Source organism: Cucumis sativus, chromosome 3 (genome assembly GCF_000004075.3).
Source record: "Cucumis sativus cultivar 9930 chromosome 3, Cucumber_9930_V3, whole genome shotgun sequence".
Taxonomy (NCBI): Eukaryota; Viridiplantae; Streptophyta; class Magnoliopsida; order Cucurbitales; family Cucurbitaceae; genus Cucumis; species Cucumis sativus.
In genome coordinates, this window is record NC_026657.2 from 35153886 (window position 1) to 35180543 (window position 26658).

At 36.5% G+C, this 26658-nt stretch overlaps 1 protein-coding gene across 3 annotated transcripts; it reads right to left on the reverse strand.

Annotated features, from left to right (window-relative positions):
- Positions 1-512: 512 nt before the first annotated feature.
- LOC101206210 (general negative regulator of transcription subunit 3) lies at positions 513-26600 on the reverse strand. 3 transcript variants are annotated; one of them, XM_004141095.3, is made up of 17 exons: positions 26309-26600; positions 26079-26210; positions 23645-23782; positions 19176-19226; positions 17927-18016; positions 17686-17832; positions 14362-14472; positions 10199-10255; positions 9017-9748; positions 8287-8454; positions 4927-5095; positions 2560-2711; positions 1829-2107; positions 1617-1751; positions 1364-1545; positions 1045-1153; positions 513-739 (listed from the first exon to the last, which is right to left on the reverse strand). In XM_004141095.3, exons 1-16 carry the CDS (start codon positions 26399-26401, stop codon positions 1087-1089), a joined length of 2703 nt encoding a protein of 900 aa, XP_004141143.1. In that variant the 5' UTR covers positions 26402-26600; the 3' UTR covers positions 513-739; positions 1045-1086. The 3 variants fall into 3 exon arrangements, with proteins under 3 accessions (XP_004141143.1, XP_031738280.1, XP_031738279.1); XM_031882419.1 differs by lacking the exon at positions 513-739 and adding an exon at positions 818-948; XM_031882420.1 differs by lacking the exons at positions 26079-26210; positions 26309-26600 and adding an exon at positions 24972-24990.
- Positions 26601-26658: the final 58 nt, after the last annotated feature.

Sequence of the window (26658 nt, forward strand, 5' to 3'; positions counted from 1 at the left end):
AATTGCTGTGGAACATAGATGATTTATTTGTACTATTCTACGTAATATTTCCAAGTCACTAATGATAGATCACTTCAGAAAGCAAATGACCAGTCCTTTTCCTCCATACTTTCCCATCAATTCATTCATGCATCAAAAAAAAGTTGAGAAGGTATCTGTGAAAAGGGTTATCTTCAAACTAGAAGAAGCCCATGTATTCACATGAAAGGCCCATACTTCTTAAAATTCAGTGGTGCTGTTAAATGCTTTTTATTTTATAGAACATTTATTACAGTAGAACAAGTATGGGATAAGTCTTCAATACGTAGGACTGCCCTCAGGATTAACTATAGAAAAAGTGATTTAGAAAAAAACTCATTCTTATTTGACCTCTTTCGTTGAAAAGAAAAAAGTTTCGAAAGCATTTTGAATGGTTACAAAGACCTCAAATTTTTTTCTCCAAAATGATGGGTGAGACACTTGAAAAGTTAAACCAAACCAACTCTCAATTCATTTTCTTTTGGGCTTGTAGCTTAGGAAAATCTAATTTCTTACTCCAAAAGTATTATAAATAGGTTAGTAAAGGTTTGATCTGATCCAATGAACATAAGAAAAGAGACAATATACGGGAAGGCATGTTAATATAATATCTTTATAACTGAACCATTTGTCCTTTACAATTAATATGAGAAAGGAAAACAAAAAGGCTAAGTCAACATTTAACGGACTGCAAGTCTACAACCTTTTCCTGATAATAAACCTGCATATGGAAAACGAAAATAAGATCGAATTGATGACCTTCATACTAGTTCAAAGCTTCAAAATGCAAAATCTAAACTACAAAAAAATTAACCAACCATTTCTTAAAAATTCCATGAAGTGGAAATAATTCAAACATCTAAAGAAGGAACGAGACTTCACCAAAGACTAAAATGTGCCGACTTCCATTCTTTTCACTCATTACACCCACTATAATCAATACAACTACTTGTCAAGCAACAGATATATCTCTCTTTCTAGTTTGTGTAAAAGAAAAGAGTTAGATCATTGGGGAAAAGTTCAAACCTGGGAAAGTTTAAGATTACTTGATCAATGCCGTTGCATCCTCTATATATTGAGTTCATCTTCAAGGTAGTTATACTCAAAAGTGAATTCAGTTTTAATCCTTTGGCACCTACAGTACAGAAATAATTCAAATATAGTTACCAACATATTACACATAAGTATTATTTTTGTAGCATCATATCAGTCATTAACATATCCATGAGAGTAAAATTGGCCTCTTAATGTTATGAAACCCAAGATCAGACCTTATATTTACACAAGTCAACAAAGAAATAAGGTACCAAAAAAAGAAAACGGAGAGATTAATAAGTAAACATACCATCCATGTTGTAGGTCATCATTATTAACATGGAAATCGAAGTACACGTAAGTTCCTTGCTCATACTCATCTGTAGCAACTTTTGGCTCTTCATGTCGTTGAAACCATGTCTGATATTTTCTGTGGTATCTCCAAGATTGTTTCTTTAATTCTCTAGCAGCCAAGTATTGTTGATAGGTGTTCTGCAGCCCAGCACATGATTAATCTTATTGCCAAAGAAAAGCATTACATGAAAAGATAGAGAGAGTAATACCGGTTGATAGTAAAATGCAAAAAACAATGTGTCAGTGCCGTAGGTCTCTAGACCTAATCGGTCCCATAAGGCAGGATTATTAATAATAGGGGCCTGTACTTGAGGATAGCTCGGAGGAGTAATTGCAGGGTGCCTCTGCAAATGAAATAAGTTAAGAGTAAGATAAACTCTATGCAGTAAAGTCAATAGAATAAAGAAATAAGTATCTGAACTGGAGTATAGCTCCTTGGACGCTCTGAGTCCTTCGGTTGAGGTAGCTTGTAGAATGCAGCTTCAAGCATTTGCAAATTATAGAATTGGTCGTGCATTCCTCCAGTAGTCATCGAGGACCCGCCAAGGTTATCACCAATGGCACCCAAGTCAGAAACACTTCTTCGGCCAATGACACCAAGACCTCCAGAAGGTTGGCCAGGCTGCAAAGGTTGACCAGGAGAAAGGTCATCTTCTCTCGTTACTGAAGCTGTCTCAGTCAGTGAAGCAGTTATGCCAACCTACAACACACAGATAGTGGAAATTCAGATCCCTGCTTTGATTGTCAGGTGATACAGTTTTTATAAAAAGAATAATTTAGTAAAAAAATATTTGAGAGAAGCTCTCGTAAAAGTCATTTAAGGCTTGTGTTAGCATACTCAAAAGGGGAGGTTCCAAGTGTCATAATCTTGGTTTATCGTGTAGTTATTCCTCCTTTACACTTCAATTATTTCCATTACTAATCCTAGTTAGGACGCATTTGCAAGTAAACTAAATATCCAACAAATTTGTTTGACTATTTTCAATTACATAGAAGTTCTAAGCAAATGCTAAGAGCTTTAGACATAACGTTTGATACAGGTTCTTATTGTATATGTAACGTATAATATTTAACAGTTAACACCATGTTTGACAATGAATGATTAATGCACCTAAGTATTGATAATTATGATAGATAAGAAATAACACATACTGGAGTATCAACTGTATATGATCCTTTCAAATCATCATCGCTCATCAGATTCTTTCCAAGGACAGAAACAGCAGCAGAATCAGTAGTATCCTCCAATAAACTTTGCTGCTGTTGTTGCTGCTGCTCCTCCTCAACTTTTGAATGGACAACATCTGCATTTCACAAGATTTTTCTGTCAGTCATTCTTATTTGATTCTATGAGAAAACATAAACATTTCAGTTATCAATATCTCATTTCTTGAATGTTAAAGGAAGGATAACTTTGAAAATATATGGCAATGCGCACCATCATCGAGAGGCTAAAAATTCAACTGCATCACACACTTCCCTAAATCTCTCAAACACACTCTCAAATTATGGTAGTCATGTTTTCTCTTTACCCTCCCTCCCCTCTCATCCACCACACCCATCCTTCTCTCTGGAATCTGCAACCATAATATTGACCTTTAACCCCAAGGACCATCCTTCACCATGCCTAAACCTCAGTTCACCAGATTGATATTTGAAAGAAAAATTGTAATGAGGATCTCGTTTCAAAACAGGACCTCATTTACAGCAATGCTCAGTGCTGTATTGGGAATGACACCTCCGTTGCTTTTTGGTTTGACCTATGGATAGATGTAATCTCCCCTCAACCAAAGTTTTTTGGTATTGATGAATCTAAATAAGCATCCAAAACTGATGTGTGGAACCATGGGAGCATATCCTAGACAATGAATTTTAGAATGAATCTCAAAGATGATGCAATAGTTGAATGAGCCTACTATGTGCAGCTCATCCCTAACATTCTGCTCTTCATTGATCTGATATGAACATGGAAGCTTGACCCTAGCATCATCTTCTCCATAAGTCGTTGATGTCCTACCACCCATTGTCAACACCTCAACTACGAAGGTTAGGACCCCAGAACAAAGGCTCCTTCTCTCCATAGTATAGAAAGATACCCAAATACAAACAAAGGCATCAACATATTTGTTGTTCCTCATTGGCAAAGGACAGACAACACCCAAGATTGAAGGAGGTGGAACTTCCAATCAGATGTAAGATGACTTCACTTAACCAAAACATTAGCGTGGAGAGAAGTGACCATTCAATAATTTCAGCTCCTGTGAGATGCCATCTCAAAATAAGATCCCAAGAAGCATTCTATTTCCAACAATTGGCCGTGGACAAGTTCTTGTGCCTGCATAGGGCATGTACTAGAGTGCCTATTTCCAGTATTGCTTACCATGTTGTCAGGAATTTTGAAAATAATCTATTTCCATGGGCCCTTACACTAATAGAGTTTAGCTCGGATGGGTTGTAGGGTGGCCATATCTAAAAACAGAGTCTCCAGAAAGCAGCTTTCTTGTGTTTGTCTCTATATCCATTTAGCAAAAGTGCGACTTCTAATACATAAATCAGTCAAGCCAGGGCCCCCATCTTGAATGGGGTGTTTAACCTTTTGCCATTTCAAGGAGGCCCTTTTTGTCTGTCGCCATTTCGTATCAAGTTTTCAAACAATTTCTCCAAGTGGGAAGCAGCCTTGATAGTTTGAAAATGGAGAGAGTATGTGGGAAAATTAGATAAAACTGCCTGAATCATGCTAATCTACCTTCTCTTGAGATGTGAGTGCCCTTCCATCCCTTTAATCGTCCCTCCAGTTTTGATAAGATAGGCTCCAAAATAAGTAACCGTATGAGGTTTGCCATTAAGGAGTAGACCCAGATACATTGATGACCATTCTCCAACTTTAGGCCCAAAATCTATAGCCAGGGATGAGATATGCAGTATTCCATGTTAAAGAAAATAATTTCAAATTTTGTATGATTGCTGCAAAGCTGGAGGCGGCATGAAAGGAACTAATAGACATCAAACAAGGAAGAAAGCTTTTCCTTTCCAGGAGATGAGAAAAGAATCATATCGTCTGCAGATTGAAGATGACTAATGAATAGGACTCCAATCTCAACATCATAGTCCTCCATAATTCTTTAGCATCCTAATCCAACATTCTGCTCAAACCAACCACCAAAATAAATAGGAAGGGAGAAAGGGGGTCAAACAAAGACAACCCTCATTGGCTTTATCTTACCCCTTGGTTTACCAAGGAATATGAAAGACACCCACAAGGAACGAGGTGAACGGAATATGAAGACAATTAGCAAGATCATACAGAATCTTTTGCTTTACTTGTCATTAATCTAAGGTAGGAAGGTCGAATAAAACACACAAAAATATGTGATGTCCTATCCCAAGTTAATTACAAAGGGGCTTCATAATTACTACTGTGCCCCCTCCGCCCATGCAAAAGTTGAATGTGAAGGGCAAACCGTAGAGATGGAGAAGCCTTAACTCATTGCAATATGAAGAAAAGAAGTTGGATCATACCCGAATCTTTTGCTCCACTTGTCGTTAATGCCTGCTGATTAGACTGCTGGAAGGAATTTGGTTGCTGCTGTAATGAACCAGATGTAACAGCAACAGGATTTACTCCAGGTGCCTGAACTCCAATTCCCAGACCAGCTTGAGAACTAACAGATGAATTTTGGGAATTAAACTGCAAATATAGCAAACAAATCACTTTTTTTCTTTTTGAAAATCAACTAAACTTCCCATCGAATTGGTGAAAAGAAACTAATGCTCCAAGCAAACGGAAAAAGAATATTCAAAGAAAATCAAGAGACAAACATCATAGCAAGAACAGACAGTGAACCATAATTATCGACAATAAACATGTACAAATAAGAAAGATTCCACAGAACAATCAAGAAAAGGTTCCAATTGTATTATGGTGTAACACAATGGTAAGCTTGTTCAGTTTAGTTCAATAAGTAGAGTTGTGGATTGGATTTGAATCTTTGACCTCTTGGTTCATATAATGACTTAACCAGTTGTCTATGCTCAAGTAGCCAAGTCAGTTTATTTGGTCCCTATCCTTTCATGTTTTTTTTTAATCTGAATTTTTAGTATTCTAATTTCTATTGTTTTATAATTAGATACTATTTAGCACAATTAGAGCCCATTTCTTTAGTGGGCCTCCCGTGTATTTTCTCAAAGTTGTTCTCAATTTTTTAAAGAAAAAAGAACTAGTAAGTCAGATTATTTAATTTACGAACAACAAGCTCCTTAATGTTGATTTGTTTTCTTTGAACTTCTGGTTTCACATACCAGTTCTTTAAGCGAGCACTTAAGCTCCAGATACTTTCTTCACAACACGGAAAATGTACCACCTTTGATGAGTCATCAGGCTACTGCCTCACATGAAGGCAGAAGGCCTTACTTTTAGCAGTTATAAAATGAAGAATTTCACAAGCAACACTAACACAACCACATCAGAATGCAATTGGAAAAAACACTAAACTTCAGAAATTTAGCCCTTATCTCAAAAGGATGGGGCTCATTCAAGAACCTCATTCCATTTGGAGAAAAGTAATTGTGAGCATTAAGCATTCATGGTCCTCACGTTTTTATTTGGTACATGTGTGGCAGAAATAATTTAAGCCTTAAAAGTCCATGGGTGAGGATCTCTTAAACTTGGAGGAAAGGTGAAAAGTTGAAGCTCTTCAATTTAGGAAATGGACAAAGGACTCAATTTCTGAATTGATCCTTGGATCAACAATTACCCTCTTAAGGTTTTTCCCTCGTTTGTTTGTATTATCATTGAATGAAGAAGGTCCAGTCTCTGCCTTTTGGGGCTCTTCAACATTGTCATGGGGTTTCTCCTTCAGATGTTTGTTAAAGGAAGAAGAAATTATTGATTCCCAGAATCTGTTAATGCTCAATTGCTCATCTCCTTGATTACTCTGAATGTTGATTCTAGAAATTTGTCTCTTGAAGTGAACCATCGGACAAATTCTCAGTGAAGTCTTTGTCCAGATATTTGGAGTCTTCTTCTCCTTTGGATGATCGTTTGAATTCTTCATTGGGAAGTTTAAATGTCCAAAAAAGACCAACATTCTCATATGGATTCTGCTCAATGGTAACCCTAATTCGGCTGAAAATTTGGAAAGAAAGACTCCTTATCTATGTTTTCTTCTGTCGATTTTCCTTATAGATATAAGACAGGAGAATCTCTCAATCATATCTTTTTTAGCGTTCTTATTCTTATTCTTGCTGGGGCAAGATTCTCATGTTATTCAACATTAAGTGGGCTTTTTCAAATAATGTGAGATAATATACACAAATTTTGGTTGGCCCTACAATGACTCCTATGGAAAATCTTCTTTGAATCAACATAGTTTTTTTTTAGGGGAAACAAACATTTCGTTCATAAAATGAAATGAAACTAATGCTTAAATATAGAGAGCCTTCCAACTTAAGATCTTATGATCTTGAGATGCATCTAGATATTTCAACATAGTTGAAGTTCTTTCTGAATTATAGTTTAAAAGAAACCAGAGAGAAACCCAAAGTTCTTATCTATCTTATCAATAGAGATTGGATTCAACTAATCATAAAGCTAGGTGGTGACCATTGGTACATTATTTTGCTCTTCATGAACTCCATTATTCCGAAGATCACTTAAGGAAGAGAAGATTGTTGAGCTTCAAAGCTTATTTGAGTTGTTTTGGAGGTTAAAGGAGTTGGACAGCCTGGTAAAAGGACTTGGTCCCTAGAGTCCTGCAGAGTCTTTTTGGTTAAAGAGCTGGAAAAAGCCCTATGGAAGTCCATGAGTCCGAGAAGGGTGAATAATGTGGCATGGATTATGATTTTTGAAGTTCTGAACAGTGCTGAAATGATTCAACACAAGCTGCCTACCCACTACTTGTCTTCCTCAGTTTGCCCCTTGTGTTTGGCAGCATTCACCACATTTGTTTTTAAACTGTACCCTTGGGAGTAATTGTTGGTTAGAGCCTTTTGCAATCAGTAGATTGTCATGGGTGTTTGATAATTCTTTTCTGAACAATGTGCAGCAGGTCTTGTCGGGTGTAAAATTGAAGAAACAAGCCAATTTACTTTGGCTCAATGCTGTAAAAGCTCACCTTTCTGAGCAGTGGTTCGAGCAAAATCAGCAGGTCTTTCATCAGAGTCATCCACTTGGTCAAACTGTGTAGAAGCAGCTAGAATCAAATTTCAACGCCTCTCAGCGGTGTGCCTTATCTAAGGACGCAGATGACTCAGTGCAGGTAATTGGAGAGCCTTTTTCCAGCATTAGTCTGTTGGTGCTGTTTTTTTTCTTATTTTCTTCATTTTTTTGCTATTACAACGTACCTTCTTGAAAGGAAACAGCTGAAAAGATCTTTGTGTTCATTATTTTTCGTAGCTTATTCTGGATGTGATTAGAGCGCTAAGGGGGTGTCAACCTAACGGAGATGCCCGGAAGTGCCACCTGATCCTTAGGCTCTTCATTTTCTGTTCATTGTATCTTGTACTTTGAGTAGTAGAGAGTACTATTCGTAAAGGGACTTGTTTCCTTTTTTCCAAAAAAAAAAAAGCTATTTGGTGGTTCTTCAGTGAAAGATGTATGTTGAAACTGAGATGTTTTATTTCTCATGTTTTGTGTTTTGTTTAGCTTTTTTACCGTTACTTTTTGTTTGCTGTTGTTCTTTTATGATTGTCCTTTGTTCTCTATTATTTTTGCATTTTAGAGCATTAGTCTCTTTTCATTTCCTTGATAAAAGTCTTATATCCTTGTGAGGAAAAAAAGTTACAAAGGAGTTGCAGAAAGGGCACCGTTTTTAAACAAATAATTGCCAAACGTGAAATGAAGATTGAAGAAAGAGAGCTCAGAATTTTGAACAAGAGAACCTGCTGTAGAAGTGAACTTTGCTGTTGTGAAGAAAACTGCTTATGATTTCCTCCACCAAGAGTCATGCCAAGAAGTGTACTATGGCCCTGTTGCTGAACTTGCTGTAGACGCTGCAAGAACTTCTCCCTCTGATCTGGTGCTATTTCAGCTCTTCCACGAAACTGCCCCTGAAGATGAGATGGTTAACTACATAATAAAAGAATTAGTATTTTATAGATTTTTATGGAAACAATCCAGTAATCAGTTAGATTGAAAATGAACGTGCTTTAGCAGATTAGTTTATTACAAGTACTTTGCATCAAAGAAAGTGGGATATAAAATATCATTACATCAAAGTCATCTGGAATTAAACCATTTATCCCTAAAGATACATGTGAATATTATATAAAGAAAACAAACATGGTCCAGAACAAATTTGAAACAATAACCTTAGCTTACTTGAGAAAGAAATAAAAACAGTTATCTACGCGTCCATTATATTTTTAGCACACCAAATATGAGTGTGAGAAGTTAAACCTTTGACCTCTACATTTACCACTTTGCTATGCTTGTGTTGACATCTAAAACCATCTTAATTAACTTTTTACTAAAATGTATTACTAAGTAAAACTTCATCTTCAAAAGATTAATTCATTATCAACCCTACAAATCATTTAAATCTCCCATTAGGCCATTAATCAACAGTAATTAAATAATCTACATTGAAAAGCATTCCAATGAGCATCATACTCCTTCATTCGGATTTTGGAAAGAACTTCCTGGTCTCCACTGCATGCTAGAAACCACAGTTGGAGAGAAAACTCGACCCCCTATAGCCGCTGCATCACTTACAGAAGTAGGATCAACCATGGTCGTTCCATCACTAACTTTAGCTGTTGTAGGCAAAGCAAGTCTGTTACTTAAAGGGGAAACTACGGACTGAACAATGCCACTACCAGCCCGTTCTTCAACTCCCATAATGTTTCTCTTTGTCACTTCAGAGGCAGAAGAAACGTTACCGAGAGTTATATTGCTAGGAACCACAATACCAGAAGTATGGGAGGAAGTGGAGGGTGGCTGATTAGCAATCACACCTCTTCCCATGCCACCCCTAACAAGTCCGGATTCTGATGGAGACAGTTTACGGCCTGGGAAGCTAGCAATTTCTTCATCCTTTGCAGAAGTGGGCATATTTACAGGAGATGAATTAGGAGCAGCCGTAGTCTCCAATACTGCACGAACAGCACTTGAACCTGGAAGAATGGATGATGTAGCGGATATGCCAGATCCATGCACTGCACCATTCAAGGAAGACGAGGCTGCCTGGTTCCCAGTGGGTGTTGTAGCCGCAGACGATCCAAGGACACTATTCTTAGAAGGTGGAGTCTTCAAAAGAATGTCAATGTTACCATCTGGCAAAGTTGAATCATCAACCTGATCTGGAAGGCCAGTCGTTTGTTGATGACTTGGAGCAGCAGTAACCTGGAAAATTTAACATCCATTACAAATGTACGGAGCAGGGCAACAACTATAAAGTGATATTTATGACAAAACCCTGTCTAAAATGATCAAGTATTTAGTTTAATCCTAAGCTACAGTAAATAAGCAGTTAGCATATAGACTTCACAAATGTATCTTGCTAAATTACATGCAAATCCTAAAAGCTTTACAGAGAACTTTTTACGATTTGCATAATTATCAAACACCTAAACACCAAGACAATCAAACACCTAAATTCTGGATAAATACCTATTGGAAAATTCTCCAAATCTTTGACAAAAATAGAACTTTGTAAATAACACACCTCCTAAGACTAAAGCAAAATGGCCACAAACATTTATTTGCCTAGCAATATACTAGCAATAATTTGAAATGAGATGCCAATTAATGGAGAAAGAAAATGTCTGTGCTAGTTAATGGAGAAAGACATACAGGAGCCTGAGTTGCTGAAGTTGCCAGTGTAGTCTTTACGTTGAGAGTTGGTGTACCCTGCCAAAAGATAACATATCAATTTATCAAAAAAAAAATATTCAAAAGGCTCGTGGGACTTAATGTATCAAGCTTATTTTCTTATACCCTCTTTGGATCATACAAAAAGTTTGCATCTCTTAATAGAGGAGGCTCGCACCTCCACTCGAAGAATAAATTTCTATGGTTTTTCCAAAACTTTTTCATTACTAATAGGTTAATGACAAATTTTCTTAAGATAATATATATATTTACGAGAAGGTTGGCAATCAGGCCAAGAGTGAACTTAAAACGGCCATGGGTTAAAAAGCCCACTCTATACTTTTACGAGGTGAAGAAAGTAAATTGAACTTCTTTTTCCATAGTCAGTTGCACCTACATCTACCCCAGCTATTGAAATACGTGAGGACTTGGACAAAAATCAATGTGGCTGATTATTAAAAGATTGCTAAAGAAATTAATCTGGTCGTTGTACTAATTCAAGAATCTAGAAGAGAATACTTCGATAAACATTCATAAAAAGCATCTAGAGCTCAAAAGATGTTGGCTGGAGTTTTGCTGGAAGCTTTAAAGAGTTTTGGGGTGCATTCTAACAAGGTAGGATGAAGGTTTTTTTCAGAGTCTAACATTGCTCAAGCAGATTTCTGCTCGGGTTCGTTTTTTCCATCATATTTATGTTACCCGAGTATAGTCTTTGTTTAAGTTTTAGCTTGTCGCCTTGTATTTCCCTAAGTTTTTTTTGCTCTTAGTATAATACTCTTGTACTAAAGCTTTAGTCTCATTATCATTAATAAAGAGGCTTGTTTCCATTTTAAAAAAAAAACATTTTAAGTTCACTTTTGTTTGAAGAGTACATTCTATTTCCGCGGATCTTAAGTTTCCTAGGATGATCAATATATATACCTACTTCCATTTACATTTGTGTTTATCTAGACCAACTTGTGCATGCATGTCTCGATTAAAGGTCTATAGGGGAGTGACGGCCATGGGTTTTTAACCCACTCTATACTTTTTATTATTTGTATCGACTTAATTGAACGCAAGGTCAACCCATGTGGCTCTATTAGAAATATCAATAAAATGATCACAAGTGTGTACAAAATCATCACAAAAGTCTTGGCTAACCAGCTTAAAAAGATTCTCCCTTCGACAATCCCAATGTCGCAAGGGGCCTTCATCCCGAGCAGGCAAATCTTGGATCAAGCCTTAATCGCTAATGAGGCGATTGAGGATTCAAAGCCAACAAGAAGGAAGGTGTGTTGTTTAAAATTGATATTGAAAAAGCCTATGATCACATGGATTGGGATTTCTAGATAAGGTCTTAGATAGGAAAGGCTTTGGGTATAAATGGAGGATTTGTTCGCAGAAATTTGATTTAAACGAAATCAAAGAATCTTCATGATAAGGAAATGAACTGGTTAAGCCGCTTTGAGATAGCCAAAAGGAATACTACAGCTTGGTGCACTCTACACAAAGATTTTGAAGCATTCTCCATCCATGAACTCAGTCTCAATTGGCAGGCCCTCATTTTTCTAGAGCAATAGTAGCCATCTTCTTCACGACTCATGTTTTAGCCATCACTAAAAGTTTCCTGTCTACTCTTTTGCATCTGCTGTTTTTTCCATGTTGTTTAGTTTTTGGCTTTACAGCACATGCTTGTTGTATTCTTGAAAGACTTTATTTTGTATCTTTGGGCACTAAGGAGGTGTCAACTTAGTTGAGATGTCTGAGTGCGCCTACGGATCCTATGGTCTCTTTTTGTTTAGATCTTTGAATCAACCTTTTGTACTCGGAGCTTTATTATTATCAATAAATAGGCTGCTTTCCTTTTCAAAAAAATGAATGGAGGACGTGGATGTGAGGTTACCTTAGTTAATGGTAAACCTAAAGGTAAAATTTGGGCTTCAAGAAGTTTCAGACAGGGACATCTTCTTTCCCCGTTTCTTTTCATTATCGTGGTGGATGTCCTTAGTAGATTGGTGAGCAAGTGTGTGAAAGGTAGGATCCTTGAGCCCTTTGAAGTTGGGAAGGAGAAGGTTAAGCTCTCTTCTTTTGCTATGGTAATTCCAACTCGTTTCTTTTGCTTGAACCACATTATCATCTTCTTTGAAGAGATGTTGGGTTTGAAAATTAATAGAGGTAAGAGTTGTGTTATGGGTACCAATAGCAAGGAAGAGAAGATTAAAAGATGCGTTGAGTGGATTGGTTGCAACGTGGGAAGTCTTCCCCCATCTTATTTGGGTCTTCCTTTTGGGAATAACCCGAAAAGTGTAGCCTTTTGGGATCCTGTGTAGGATACAGTTCGTAGTATGTTAGAATTAGTGGCCCTTAGGGTATTTATAGAAAGATTATGGAAATATTTACCATAATTCCTTCTATTTATTTTCCCTCATTGTACCTATTGAATAATTCATCAAAAAATAATAAAGCAACAATATCGTGGTTTTATTCCCAGTTCTCGAGTTTCCACGTAAGCCTTCATTTCGTGTTTATTGCTTTCAACATGGTATCAGAGCCCATTAAGCCTAAACAAGTATTCGGTCCAAGATAGATGGGCTACTCCCCTCATTGCCAATTGGTTTTGACATAGATGGACTACTCCCCTCATTGAGAAGGGGTTTCTTTTCTAAAGTGGGTCGTCTTACCTTGATCAAGTCCGTTCCGAGTGGTATTCTAGTTTATTTCTTCTCTCTTTTTAAAGCCACCGCTGAAGTGTCCAAATTATGTGGGAGGTCATTGAGAAACTAGTGTCTTTAGGGGGGGGGGGGGGGGGGGGGGGGACCAATTTAAAGCTTCTTAACAAAACCCTATTAGTCAAATGACTTTGGCGCTTTAACGTGGACTAGGATTGTGAGCACACACGATCTCCATCCCTTTGAGTGGTTGGCTAAAGGGGTTAAATGCACTTACTAGAATCCATGGAAATTCATTTCCAAAGAGCTCCCTAATTTTGTTCCTTGGTCTGTTGTGTGGTATGGGAGGGTAGAGAGACTTACTTTTGGGATGACCATCGAGTGGGGGATCATCCCCTTCCTCACGCTTTTCTTCTTTATTCAAGTTGTCCCTTTTTTAAAAATCATTTTGTCTCTAACTTTCTCGTGTGGACTGGGAGTTTCTTGCTCCTTTTCCTTTGGTTTCCATCACACTCTCATTGATAAGGAAACTTTGGATGTGATGTCTCTTCTTCGCTTCTCGAAAATCACTCTTTCACTCTTTTTGCCACAGGAGGAGAGATGTGAAAATCTGAAACCGTAGTCCTTTGGATGGGTTTTCGTGTACATCTTTTATTTAATGCTTGGTCAAAACTTCCCCTTGGCTGAGTCGGTTTTTTCGTTGGTCTGAATAATTAAGGTCCTAGAAAGGTTCACTTATTTACCTGACACATCCTTCATGGCTGTATCAGCACGTTGGACAGGATTTCGAGGATGATGCCATCGTTGGTTGGGCCTTTTGCTGTATTTTATGCAGAAATGCAGAGGAAAACTTGGACCATATCCTTTGGCATTGTGAGTTGGCAAGCTGCATTTGGAACTCCTTCCAAACGTAGGGCTTGAGCTGTCTTTGTCACACAGTTGTTAGAGATATGATCGAGGAGTTTCTCTTCAATTCACCAAAGGCCGTTTTCTTTGGTGTGCCAACGCGTGTATTATATTAAGGGTGTTGTGGGATGAGAGAAATGGTAGGGTGTTTAGAGGTGTTGAGAGGGAGAGTGACGAATTATGGTCTCTTGTTTGCTTTTCATGTCTCCCACTGGGCTTCAACTTCGAAGATCTTTTGTAATTGTTCTATGAACTTGATTTTGTATAGTTCAGCGTCTTCAAAGCGCAAGGCGCACTCTAAGGTGACAAGTTTTCAAATTGCCTAAAGGTGAGAGGTGACAGAAAGGTGCCGCTTGAATGAAGCAAGGCACACATAATAAAATATTGAATAAATATTATTTAGAACACTTGTACATTAAAATAAATTACTCAAATCTAAAATAATTTAATTTAAAAAAGATAACTAAACTGAATATATGTGTGTGTGTGCATATATAAATAAATATATCACCAAGTAAACCAGCAAAAGACTGTATTATAAGTTTTTTGTTAATTTCAAAATGGATAAGCAGGAGGAAAAATCCTTACCTTCACAAGGCTAGGAGGACAAATTGCAACCAAATCTTCAAGAGATTCCACCTTATCAAGAGGCAATGAGCTGTAAAGCTCATCCACATCACTGAATTCATCAAAATCCTCCTATACAGACAGTTTTTGAGAAGTCAATGGCTAGAGTGAGTGATATTTCCATGAACTGAAGTATAGTCATCATATGAGCACAATCAAATGAAATGAACAAATAAAAGTAACAGTTTTAGTAGTGGTAGTCAAATGATCAATATAAGACGATAAGGACATAAAAATGTATTTCCAAATATATCAATCAACTAGTTGTGAATAGTCCTAAACTAGCACATGAGACTTTGATATGGCTTACCATTTTTACTCGCCTCACTAACTCTTTTTTTTCACCTTTAATATCTGTGAATGTCTAGGTCAAATAACATGAACCTCAATAAATGCAATAAGACAAAAACCTAACTTTGCAACATTTGATTATAAGAAATTTGAAATTAACATCCTACGTAAGCAATCAGTAGTCCTCGCACAATGCTTTGTTCTCTCTCCTTCCCATGGCCTCCAACTGTCGCCTTCCAACAACAATTCAAGCATCACCTTCCAGTAACATGTCAACCCTTTCTTCTCACCTCTCCATCTCTAGCCTTCGGTTGTTTTGTAATTCTTGTCCAATCATCGGTTCATCCCGATTTCATAACCAGTTCTTACATTTCTATCCCCTAGTTCACGCTTCAACTATTAGAAGCCTTGGACTATTTCGTATTTATCCATCACCATCATAAAAAAAATATGCGTGAAGAGGTTCCTGATCAGATTTTTATGCCTCCCATTCATTCTTTCTATTTGGTAGATTGAGAACATCTCAACCATATTTTTTTCAAGCTCTTTATCACAGTAGATGATTCAAATTATTTTCATTGTTCAACCTTAGTGGATAAGTCCTGCCTGTTTACCAGGTTATCTATCTTTTATTACTAAACCTTGGTATCATTGCATTGCACCATGTATCATTTGATAACCCAATAAATTCATTATATTATCCCCAATTCAAATCAAATTTAAAATGAAAGAATTTCAGAACTTGAGAAACCTCGGCGACGTGACTTCCTATATTCTCTTTTCGGAGTAATATTCATATTAATCTTTTCAAACAAATTGAAGAATGATGATATGAACCGACCAAACATCAAATTATTAATTAGATTTTAATTAATAATTGTAATGTAATTTTAATATTTTCCAGTTTTATCCTTTTTAATAATATTTAAGTAGGGTCAATTTAGTCTTTTTGCAATGCATTAGGGTTTTATTGGGAAGCTATTTAAGCCAAGTAGTTTTCGATATTTTGAAGATTTAAGGTCTTTTATCAATGAAAATTCTCTAACAGATGACAGAGCGTCATCACCATCTTTTTGTAATTCTGGATTCAAGGCTGCATGTCAAGAACATTCAGGTAGATGACAGAGTCTCGTCACCATCTTTTTGCAATCCTCGATTCAAGGTTGCATGTCAAGAACATTCAGGTAAGTTTGATCACCTTGCTTGTGGAGTGTTCGAACTTGGAGTGGGGAACTAGTTCTCCTTATCTCTTGATCTTCAATGAAAGAGTAATCCAAATCTAATCCATTCCCTTGGGTTGTTGTCAAATTGACTAGGGTTTGAGCATTTGATATTAGCGGTTCACTAATTGGGTTCCTAACTTTCAAATCCTAAGGTTTTCATTTCAAATGACGTCGTGCAGTTTCTATGTGGTCCTTTGTTGAGCTTAAGTGCATATTATCTTTGGATTAATGTAGTAACAAATCTTCTTTTTTAGTTATGGATGGAAAGGAATCAACTATTTTTCGGGGCTCTTCTCGATTGCATTATGAAAGTTTTGAATTAGCCCATGCAAAGGCATCTTCATGGTGCTCTCTCCTCAACAAGTTCAATGGGTTCTCCACTTAGATCTTTAATAGTGGAAGAGTTCTCTAATTATTTACTCTACCTTTTAAAGTCTACTTTGCTGTAAATTTCTTTTTGATAGTCTCTTTTCATTCTATTATTGAGAAGTATTGTATCTTTCTCGGGAAAAAAAAAAACCTAGATAGGTAGCCACCATATTGCTCCAATGACTCTTGTGTTATCTTTTGGAAAGGAAACGAGCCTCTTCATTAATATAATGAAATGAGACCACTGCTCAAAGTACAAGAGAATTATAAAAATAGCTAAATCTCTAAGGAAAAAGAATCCAGAATCCAAAAATGCGGGCAATAAATGAAGATCTAAGTGGAGATCCCAATTCAAACAGTTATTCAGAATGTCTTTGACAATATATTTATTTATCATAAAATTAGTTGTAGTTACCAACTACATATTAGGTTAAATCTCCGTCACTACTATTTAATTGTTTTTTTTTAAAAGAGACAAACTTCTTTATTTAGAACTCAAAAGTACAAAAGAATTGTATATGAGAAAAATAAAGAAGCCAAAAAGAGGTCACTACTAAGTAATTTATAAACATGTTTTGCTAGATCCAAAAAACCCGAGTTAGGAAAGACAAAGAAGAGATAAGGCATCCCTAAAAAAAAGGAAGATTTAAAAAAAAAATATGCCATTCTAAATTGATGAAGCCCAAATTACAAAAAGAAGAGAGAATCATATCTGAAAGACTCCAGCTCTAAGTGGGACATGTAAATAAACAAGTCTTACTGATGCTAGGTTGTTTGTTTTTGCCAATGAGAAGGTAAGGAGAGGATTTATACTTTTAAACAGGTTAGAGAAGAGGTATATTTCCACCCTTTCTCTTTGTATTGAAGGCAGACATCCTTATCCTAACGAGTTTCAAGGACATAGAGGCAGATTTTCTGAACAGTGTTAAAGTAGACCAAAACCAACTTCTAATCATCATCATTTTCTGTTTGCAAACAGCAGAGTGTGATTGTGAGCTGGATAATTTCTTTTATACTTTGAACTGCTTTGAAAAAGCTTTGAAGTCTGTATTAGCAGGAAGAAAACAGCTTTGGTTGGGTTTATAACTTAGACAACTGTGAGGTGGTAAACAGCTAAGAGAGGTCTTGAAGGAAGTCCCAAACATCCCTTTTGGCTTCCTCATCTTTATGATTTTGTAATGTTCCTTTATTTCTAATTCTAATTAATGAGAGCAACCTGTCACTCTCCAATCAAACAATGAGACCAATCCTTTGTAACTGGCTTTTATTTTTGTCTGCTTCATTGTTTGGGCCCTTTTTTTATGCATCATCATAATGAATGCTACTTCCTTACAAAGGAAGAGAGAGTACTAGCACCCGTACAACACAATAGAAATGCAAAAGACGTGGAAGGAATTATAACCTGATTTCTTTCAACATAATCTTCTAAGAAGTCCTTGACATCGTTGACTTGCTCAGGACTCAATTCATCGTTATCAAGCAGTCTCAAGATCAGTTCCAGCTTCATTATATGAGCCTTGTGCCGGGTAATAGATGTTTCAAGATGAACCTGTAAGAGCAAAATGGGCAGATATTTGTAAAATCAAAGCTTTAGGAAAGAACAACATATCATTTTAGAAAATACAGTGTATAATACTACTAACCAATCTAGGTGGCCTTGCTTTCCCCTTCTTTACAGACAAACCCTCGATCTCAGCTTCAAAATTATCAATCTGAGATTCCAACTCACTAACCTGACCAGAATAAAAACATTGAGTGCCTGTTAAGCAAATTGGACAGAGTTTTTCTTTTTCCTACTAAGTATAAACATAAAAAACGAAAGAAAAGGTTCATTTAAGGTTCTAGGGTTTCAAGAGTCTGGTCTATCCATGAATACTTAATTCACTCAAATAACTAGCAGGGGACCCACCATTCCCACTCTTTCATATAAATGTTTGCCCTCATAAGGGCAAACAAATACCATAAGCAATTATTTTCGCATAACTAGTATATGTGAAGTGATTAGAAGACTTGTCTGCCAATCAGTTCCACCCAAAATCAAACTGAAAAACTTGTAGGAAACTTCTAGATCCCAAAAAGAAAACCAGGTCAAAGGAGAAAAATAGGAATCTGAAATAGGACTCCTTAGTATAAGAATTGAAAGAAGATCCGGTGACTTTTTTGTTTGATATTTGTGAGTGCAGGGGTTAGCTTACGTGCACCTTAACTAATCTTACAGAACAACCTGTCTGACACTATAACATTTAGGTGTCAAGGAAACCTGTAGGAAATTAATTTCAATAGGTGACCACCATGAATCAAACTCATGATCTCTTAGTTAGTTATTGAGATTGTCACTTTTTTTACTGCTAGGCCAACACATGATGGTTGGAGAAGGCCCAGTGACTTGAAACAAATAAGTTGGAATGTCAAAGACATGAAAGCACAGAAAGTAGTCCTCAAAAGACCGGCCAGGTAGACAGATATATTGAGCAAGATGTCAACACAAGTGAGTTGAACTAACGTTACAGCCTAGACTCTGATTTGATGTGTTGGTTGCACATACCCTCTTATGGAACAAACTTCTTCCCTTTTTCGGATGGAAAACAAATATTTCAGTATCAAGGGAACCACAAAAAAGAGAGAAGGCAAGATATCCCCACCTCATGAAGGGATTGATTTTCTAAAATTTGCACCAAACCATTGATTACAACGATCTTTGAAAATGGAGCACCAAGAAGAAGCCATAATTATTTAAGTTTCAGTTTCTTATTTTAAAAAGTATTAATTTTTCCGAAATCTGGAAGCTCAACAATTGCAACTAAGAACAACATGCTGATTCTTTAATCAAATGCAGTGTTCTCCAATAGGACATATAGTCTATAGAGATTCTGTACAAGTAGATTTCCATACCACATTGTTCAACCAATCCCGTGTCTCTGATTTAGCTTTCTCCTTTGGATCCTATGTTTAAAAACCACAGAGAAGTTTCATTAGAGCCAACAATAAAAATAGTAAACAATTTTTCACGTGTAGGCAAAGCTACTATTTACAAGTTGTACAAGAATAGACAAAACAAGAAGAATTTTCCTACAAAGCCACTTAAAAGAAAATTGATTGAAATTGAAAATAACTACAATGACAAACAAGAGGACAAGTTTTCATTATTGACAGGGAAAGGAAGTCAAAAACTAATATGGCTTTAGATCAATCTACAAATATATAGCCCATGACATAGATTATTACTGAAAATGACACTTGAAAGCAAAGCAATAGAAGCTGAAAAAGGATAAACGACAGCCAAAAATATAAAATTTTCAACACTCACTAAAAAAAAATCTCTGTTATCATATAGCCTCATTCTGGTAGATTGTACGGTAACTGGACCTCAGTTATACTTTTAGAGAGCCCTTAGTCATATCCTAGATTTTATATAGGTTCTTTTTATTTGCAGTTAGTATTTCTGCACTTCCCATCCATTCCCCTAAAAAATACAAGAATCCTAAAAAGAGATACAAAGCCTAATAGAAAATAAATTAAAACAACAAAACATAAGAGAATTATGAGAAAACATAAACACGTCATAGACAATAAGGAAAGAACTAGAACCTTTCAGTGGCATCACCTAACTAAGAAATGTTATCTTAATTTCTCCTTTTTTTTTTTATAAGAACAACGGCTTTCATTGAGAGAAATGAAAGAATACAAGAACATACAAAAAACAAGCCCACCAAACCACCCCATCTAAATGAAGGAGTTCCCACTAAGTAAAATGTTTCCCAAAAAAGCTTCGAAACTAAAGCCCAAAGGGGCACATGGAAACTCACCAAGGACCAAACCTCATAAGGGTCCATGTCCTTGCCTCCAAACACTCAACCATTCCTCCCCCCTAAATATCTCAAACCACCCCACACACCTCAACAAGCCACAAAAAACGACTTCTCTCACGTTTGTGCTTCGATTGCAAAGTTTCTCCCCCGTCCACCTTTCAAAGACAAAGGTAGTATTTTGTGGTTTGCAGGGGTGTGTGTCGTGCTATGGGATATTTTGGGGGAGAGTTTTCAGATGGAGGAATAGGAACTCTTATGAGGTTTGGTCCTTAGTTAGATTTCATGTGTTCCTTTCGGCTTTGATTTCAAAGTTTTTTGTAACTATTTACTCAGTAACATTTTACTTACTTGGAACCCATTCCTTTAGTTTAGGTGTTTTGGTGGGCTTGTTTTGTATGTCCTTGTATTCTCTCTCTTTTTTTCCTCAATGAAAGTTGTTTTCAACAAAAAAGAAAAAAAAAGTGGTCACACCACCAAGCAAGACTTGCCAAATAAAAAACATAGTCTTCTTAGGAATCTTAATCCTCCAAATCACATTGAACACATATTTCCAATAGGAGAGAGATCCAATAATAATCTGAAAAATGATTTACAAGAAAACCCTTCACTAGGATTCAAACTCCAAATGCGTATATCCAAAAAAAACTAACTCTTGTAACCTAAAAGGCAATATGACAAGGCATCCTCTTCCCTAAAAAGAGAGGTAACAAGAAAACTTTTCAGTTTCCAGTTTAAGTTGATAAAGAAAGGGGTGAAGAGATTGTGCTGGCTACGCCAATTAGAGGCCGTAAGTTGTACAAGGTCATAAAATAATCGACAAAATTGAACTTTTCCAAAAATATTTTTGCATTCCTTTCCTTCCAAAGCAACCATAAAATAGCAGTAGATATGTTGCTCCATAGCATGCCTTATCTTATAATCCTCCTCCATTTAGGGAATCCACCATCCACCTCTATAAACTGAGGCATGCACCAATTCAAACCAAATAAAACTTCAAAAATACTCCAGATCATTCAACTAAAAGTGTAGGCAGGTGATTGAGCCATGAGTTTAGCCCTTATTGTCACATACTCACATACAATATATCCCCACACACATCACCTAAAGCTTTAAATGTGTCGAAATTCCATAAATGCAAGGGAATATTGCAAAAATATAACCAACCTCTATATGTATGTATGATTTTTATGAAGAAACTTGAATTTCATTGACAAAATGAAAGAATGCACAATATAGAAAAAAGGAAAGTCCCATCACAGAAAAAAAGTCAAACTACAAGACAAGATCCAATCGAGAGAAATAAGGATCGAATAGTTACAAGATAATCTAGAAACAGAGGCTCAAGAAAAAGAATCTAATGAGGGACTAGACATTACCAAACGAACTCCAATGTCCACTAAACAATTTGTTTCTTTCTTTCTCCCCAAAGCCCCCACAAAATAACAATCACAAAAACCTTCTTTTATCATGAAAGGTCGGATGAAAAAACAAAATTCATCAACTGCCCTTTTCCTTTTTCTGAAAAGGAAACAAGTCTCTTCATTAATGTATTGAATGAGACAAATGCTCAAAATACAAAAGAGTTGTACAAAGAGCATTAAGTAAAAATTTACGGATGTGGAAGCACACCCGAACATCTCAACTAGGCTGACACCCCCTTAGTGCCCTCAACTCCTCAACTGCCTTTTTGCAATTCTAAAAACTAACAAATCAGAAATTTAACACATAAAATTTTTTGCCAGACTGCCCGAGCAAAACCACAACTCCACTGGATCTGACCTCCGTATTGACATTTATTCTTTTATGTAACTCTTCTTTTCAAAACTCGAATATGAGAGTACCTAACACCTTCCATTCTTTGTTTAGAGCCACTATTCTCACTGATAATTTTATATATTATATTGAATAAATCAAATTGTACATAATAACCTATTACATCGGTGAATAAATAGAGACCAAAATACTAATAAAGGAAACATACAAATATGGAAAAATACTAAATAGGAATAAACCAAATAAACCCTAATTTCCTTCAACACTCACAAAGTCAGTATCCGAGCATTTTGGAAGGGCCTTGTCTAGACGAAAAGGATCTATGATCAACACTTTCTAGAAGACGTCACGTGGAGTCGCATAGATTTTGATTTGTTCATCATGAAATCACATCCTTGACACTACAAAAGTTTCTTCACACTATATCATTCAGCATTCCTGAGGGGTTGAAGGGTATGTCATCACGTTCATTTCTAACAACTTCCCATGTACACAGAACTTGTTACTCCTCCAAGCTTTCTCTTAGTTCCTTTGTCACCCTTTTCACTAAACACTTACAGGCCAACTCGGATGTTATTGTTGTGGGTGCATAACTTACTTTCTCTATCCTCTTTCATATTTGAACCACCACTATTGAGCCAATATGAACTGATCTATGTGGTGGTTGCAAATACGAGAGGGAGAGAGAAACAGAGAAAGAGCACATCCTTGTTAACGTTCCTCATAAAAAAAAATTGACAATCAAACTCACCATCATCTTTTAAATTGCAGAACAGCAGGTGAAGTTCTTTTTTCATTTTCTAAACAAGAAACAGAACTTTTAACTGATGATTGATAAGCTATATTATCTACTAGATCTCAATTATTATGGTCCAACACAGCCAAGGCTCCAATATCCAAGATTTGGCTTGAACATCAGAAGGTTTTTCACAAAAAAAGGCTAGATTGGTTTGATTGGTTGGGCTTAGTGTCTCTTCTACCTCAACGTGGTATTCCCAATCTAAAGCTTTCTGCAATTATTCTACTCTATTCCGGACATTCATTTGAATTAGAATGCTTTTAATTCTTCGGTTTATTTATGTCTTTGTATTCCTCGCATTGTATCTTTGGCTCTTTGCTATTTCTGTTGATTTTGGTATATGTATTTTTTAGCATTAGACTCTTTTAATTATATCAATGAAAAGTATTATAGTTCCCATTTCAAAAAGAAATAAGGATTGAGAAGTTATAGGGAGAATAAAAGCTCAAAGACTACAAAGTGTCAACTGAGAAAGATTAAAGACAAAAGAAAGAAGGAAAGTTAAAGATTGCCCCTTTGTGTGTGTACATATATATAGTGAAAGATTAAAGACATAAGAAAGAAGGAAGGGAAGTTAAAGATTGCCCCTTTGTGTGTGCATATATATAGTAAGGCCCTTTTCCTAGCAAACCTTTCACGATGCCATCCTCCTTGTTTTTTGGAAACTGTTCATCTATTCCAATCGGATATCATGCTTTTCATTAAAAGAATAACCAACAAAAAACTTTGACAGTGAATGTGCATGTGCCGCCAAGAAGCTGTGATCGTGATGAATTCAAGATTATCTAACCAATAGAGGAACTTAGATTAAAATATTTGCTTTCTTTAAAGCCAAAACTCCAAAAGGATAACTGCAAAAAGTTAATGGAACAAGTACCAAATCACGTCAAATCATGGAAGCAATTTTTTATAAGCATGTTTAGCTAGTTATCCATTCATTTAGGCTCAAAGATGAGTGAGAATAGAGTTTAAGAGCATACAGTTTTAGGCTGTTGACCCAAACCTTCTTTCGAGAAGGCTTTAGTTTTTGTCTCCTTTTCACAAATCTTGAATCTTTCCATTTCACGCTCAATAAGTTTACGAGCATCCAACAAAGCCTGCTCGTAAGACGCACTGACCTGTACCAACAAATATCAAAATTTACAATTTTATTATTTAAAAAAGATATAATAATAATATATAAAATGTTCAAATAAATAAAAAAAAAAAAACTGCTATCATTGAGAAATAATGAAAGAGTGCAAGGCCATACAAAAAACCCACTAAAGAAAGGGTTTCCAACTAGGTAAAATAGAGCCTAGGGAGTAATTACAAAAAGCCGTCAAAACCGAAGCTCGAAGAGAAACGTGAAACCTCACCAAGGACCAAAACTCACTAGGATCCCTTTCCATATCTCTAAACACCCTATTATCTCTCTCCCCACAAATCGCATACTAAAGCACACACCCTTGCAAACCAAAGAAAGCGCCATTTCTCACTGAAGGGCGGGTGGAAGAGAAACTCCTTGAACATTGAACGAACATCTCTCTGGCTAGCAAGCGAGACATCAAACTTCTACAAGAAATAGTTCTAGACAGATTTTGCAAATGGGCACTCCCGAAGAAGGTGGTCCAGATTTTCCTCCGCCTTTTGACAAAGAATGCAACGAAAGGGGCTTTTTAACAAAGATAACTTTCTCAAAACCTTGCCCATTGTATTTATGCAACCAAGAAAACTTGCCAAAAAAAACCTGACTTTCTTTGGAATCTTAATCCTCAATAAAACATCAAAGACCAACTCAACAACGGGAGAGGGATCATTTAAAATTCTAAAGAAAGACTTATAAGAGAGACCCTCCACCAGATTAGGACTCCAACTCGAACATCCATTCTCCCCAACCTAAAGTCAAAACCCTCAATCAAGGAGAAAGAGACAAATTTCCCCGACCAAACCAAAACATCTAACACTAAACAATATTTCAAAGAAGGCAGGTCGTGAAACCTAGGAAACGCCGATGAGAGAGTTCTATCTCCCACCTAATGATCCTACCAAATAAAACAAAACACCAACTATATTGGATAGCTCTCTTGGTTGACAAAAATCAATCAAATAAATTGATGCAACGTGTATATTCTAATTATTCTAGATAAGGAACATGAAATAGATATTAATATTATAAGTAGTAATTAGAATATTTAAGTAAGAAAAGGTATAGAATACTACTCTCATAAAAAAAATAAACAAATAAGTATTAGAAATTTAGAATACTACAGATAAATTAGATATAACTATCCACGAATCTTAGAATTAGAAAGGTTGGTTCTTTACATTTCAGATCAAGGAAAGTAAGGACTACTTCAAATCATAATCCGATTCTCTTGAAGTCTGAAGACTAACTCTCTTGCAGGGGTCCAAAGCCCTCTCAAATTTGAAACTGTTAGCTGCAGCACTAGTCCTTTTTGCCTCCCTCTGGAAAAATGGTGGAATGAAATTAGTTGGGGGTTGGCCAGACTTTACGTTGGATCATTAGCCTAATTCCTAAAGCAGCAAAGGAGCATATTATAATCTGGAACAAGAAAACGCTAGGTAACCTTATATTTCTTCAAGAACAAACTTGGCTAGTGGATTCAAAGAAATACACCACCTCATAGAGGAAGGGAGAGCTTTCAACCATAGAAGAGCTGAACATGGACTTCTTTCAGAGAAGTTATAAAACCTCAAGAGGATGAGAAGTCAAGTCCTTGCCACTATGTTGTGAACAATAGAAAAAAATTTCTGAACTTGAAGATTCGAATAGAGAATTGAAGTTTGGCTATGGGAGGAAACCATCATGGGGTGGGGAATTGACCTTTAAGATGATAATATGTAGCGTATCCACTAAGGCTTGTGGGAGAGGCCGTTATGTTTTTCAAAATTTCATGGAATGGACAAAAAGCATAAGATTAATTCCTCAGGCAATGCAATAAAAGTAAATTGTGGACAAATATTGGGTCAGGATAAGATGCAATGGATGATGGACAATTAAGGTGAACACTATAGGCTCTGTTTCATCGACCAACCTCCATCCCTACAGTCTACTGTTGTTAATAAGAACTTGACCGAAGCATAATGGAAGACCAAATATGAGTATCCAAAAGAAAATGAGGTTTCCATTAGAGCACTTCAGCAAGATGGTTCAACATTGGGTTTAGATCCATCTCATATAAGCTATGTTTAGAAGTTAGAGCAATAACTTTTGGATCTCTAAAAGGTAAACGGACTTAAATTCCCAACAATAAAATGCGTGTTCGAGTGATTGATTTGATATGTACTAACTACTAAGAACTGACTGTATAAGCAAATAAATAAACCCCATCCTACGAGTCAATGTGCGATGGAAAGTTCACAGAAACCACAGTAACTTTGAGAGCATAAAGAAGCAAGATAGGGGAAAACCTTCTTATCCTTAATCTCACTGGACTGAATCCATGTCTTGATTTGGTCCCTATATCTCTGAAGCTTCTTTATCTCCTTCTTCAAGTCCGCCTCAAATTTCTCCTTCTGATTGGAATTGTCGGTATCATAAACCTAGAAACGAGACAAACACGAAAAAGTAAAGACCCAACTCAAAATTTACAGGCAAAGCTCACATTCTCGGAAGCGAGTGAGTGGATGGGGAAATGAACCTTGTTCCAAATGCTGTCAAAAACGTCAACCCCTTCTTGGACCTTCTTGAGAACTCGGTCAATTTCCCCTTGGAGCTTTCGACTCGCACCCATGACAGAAGTAGAGATGTAGATTTCAAGAATGAATTGGCCAAAAACAAGAAGGTGGAGGATGGGAATGGAAGGGCCGATGAACAATCGGATTGGCTCAATCCCAGCCGGGTCTTTCTTGTTTCGTATGTATGTACGGGCATCGGTTGCAAAGAAGATGATCGATTGAGAAGACACAAAAGACGGTCAGTGTAAATAAAGGCGCGATCGCCTACTCACTCCGCACCATACTATTTTCTTTTAACATCAATTTTACATTC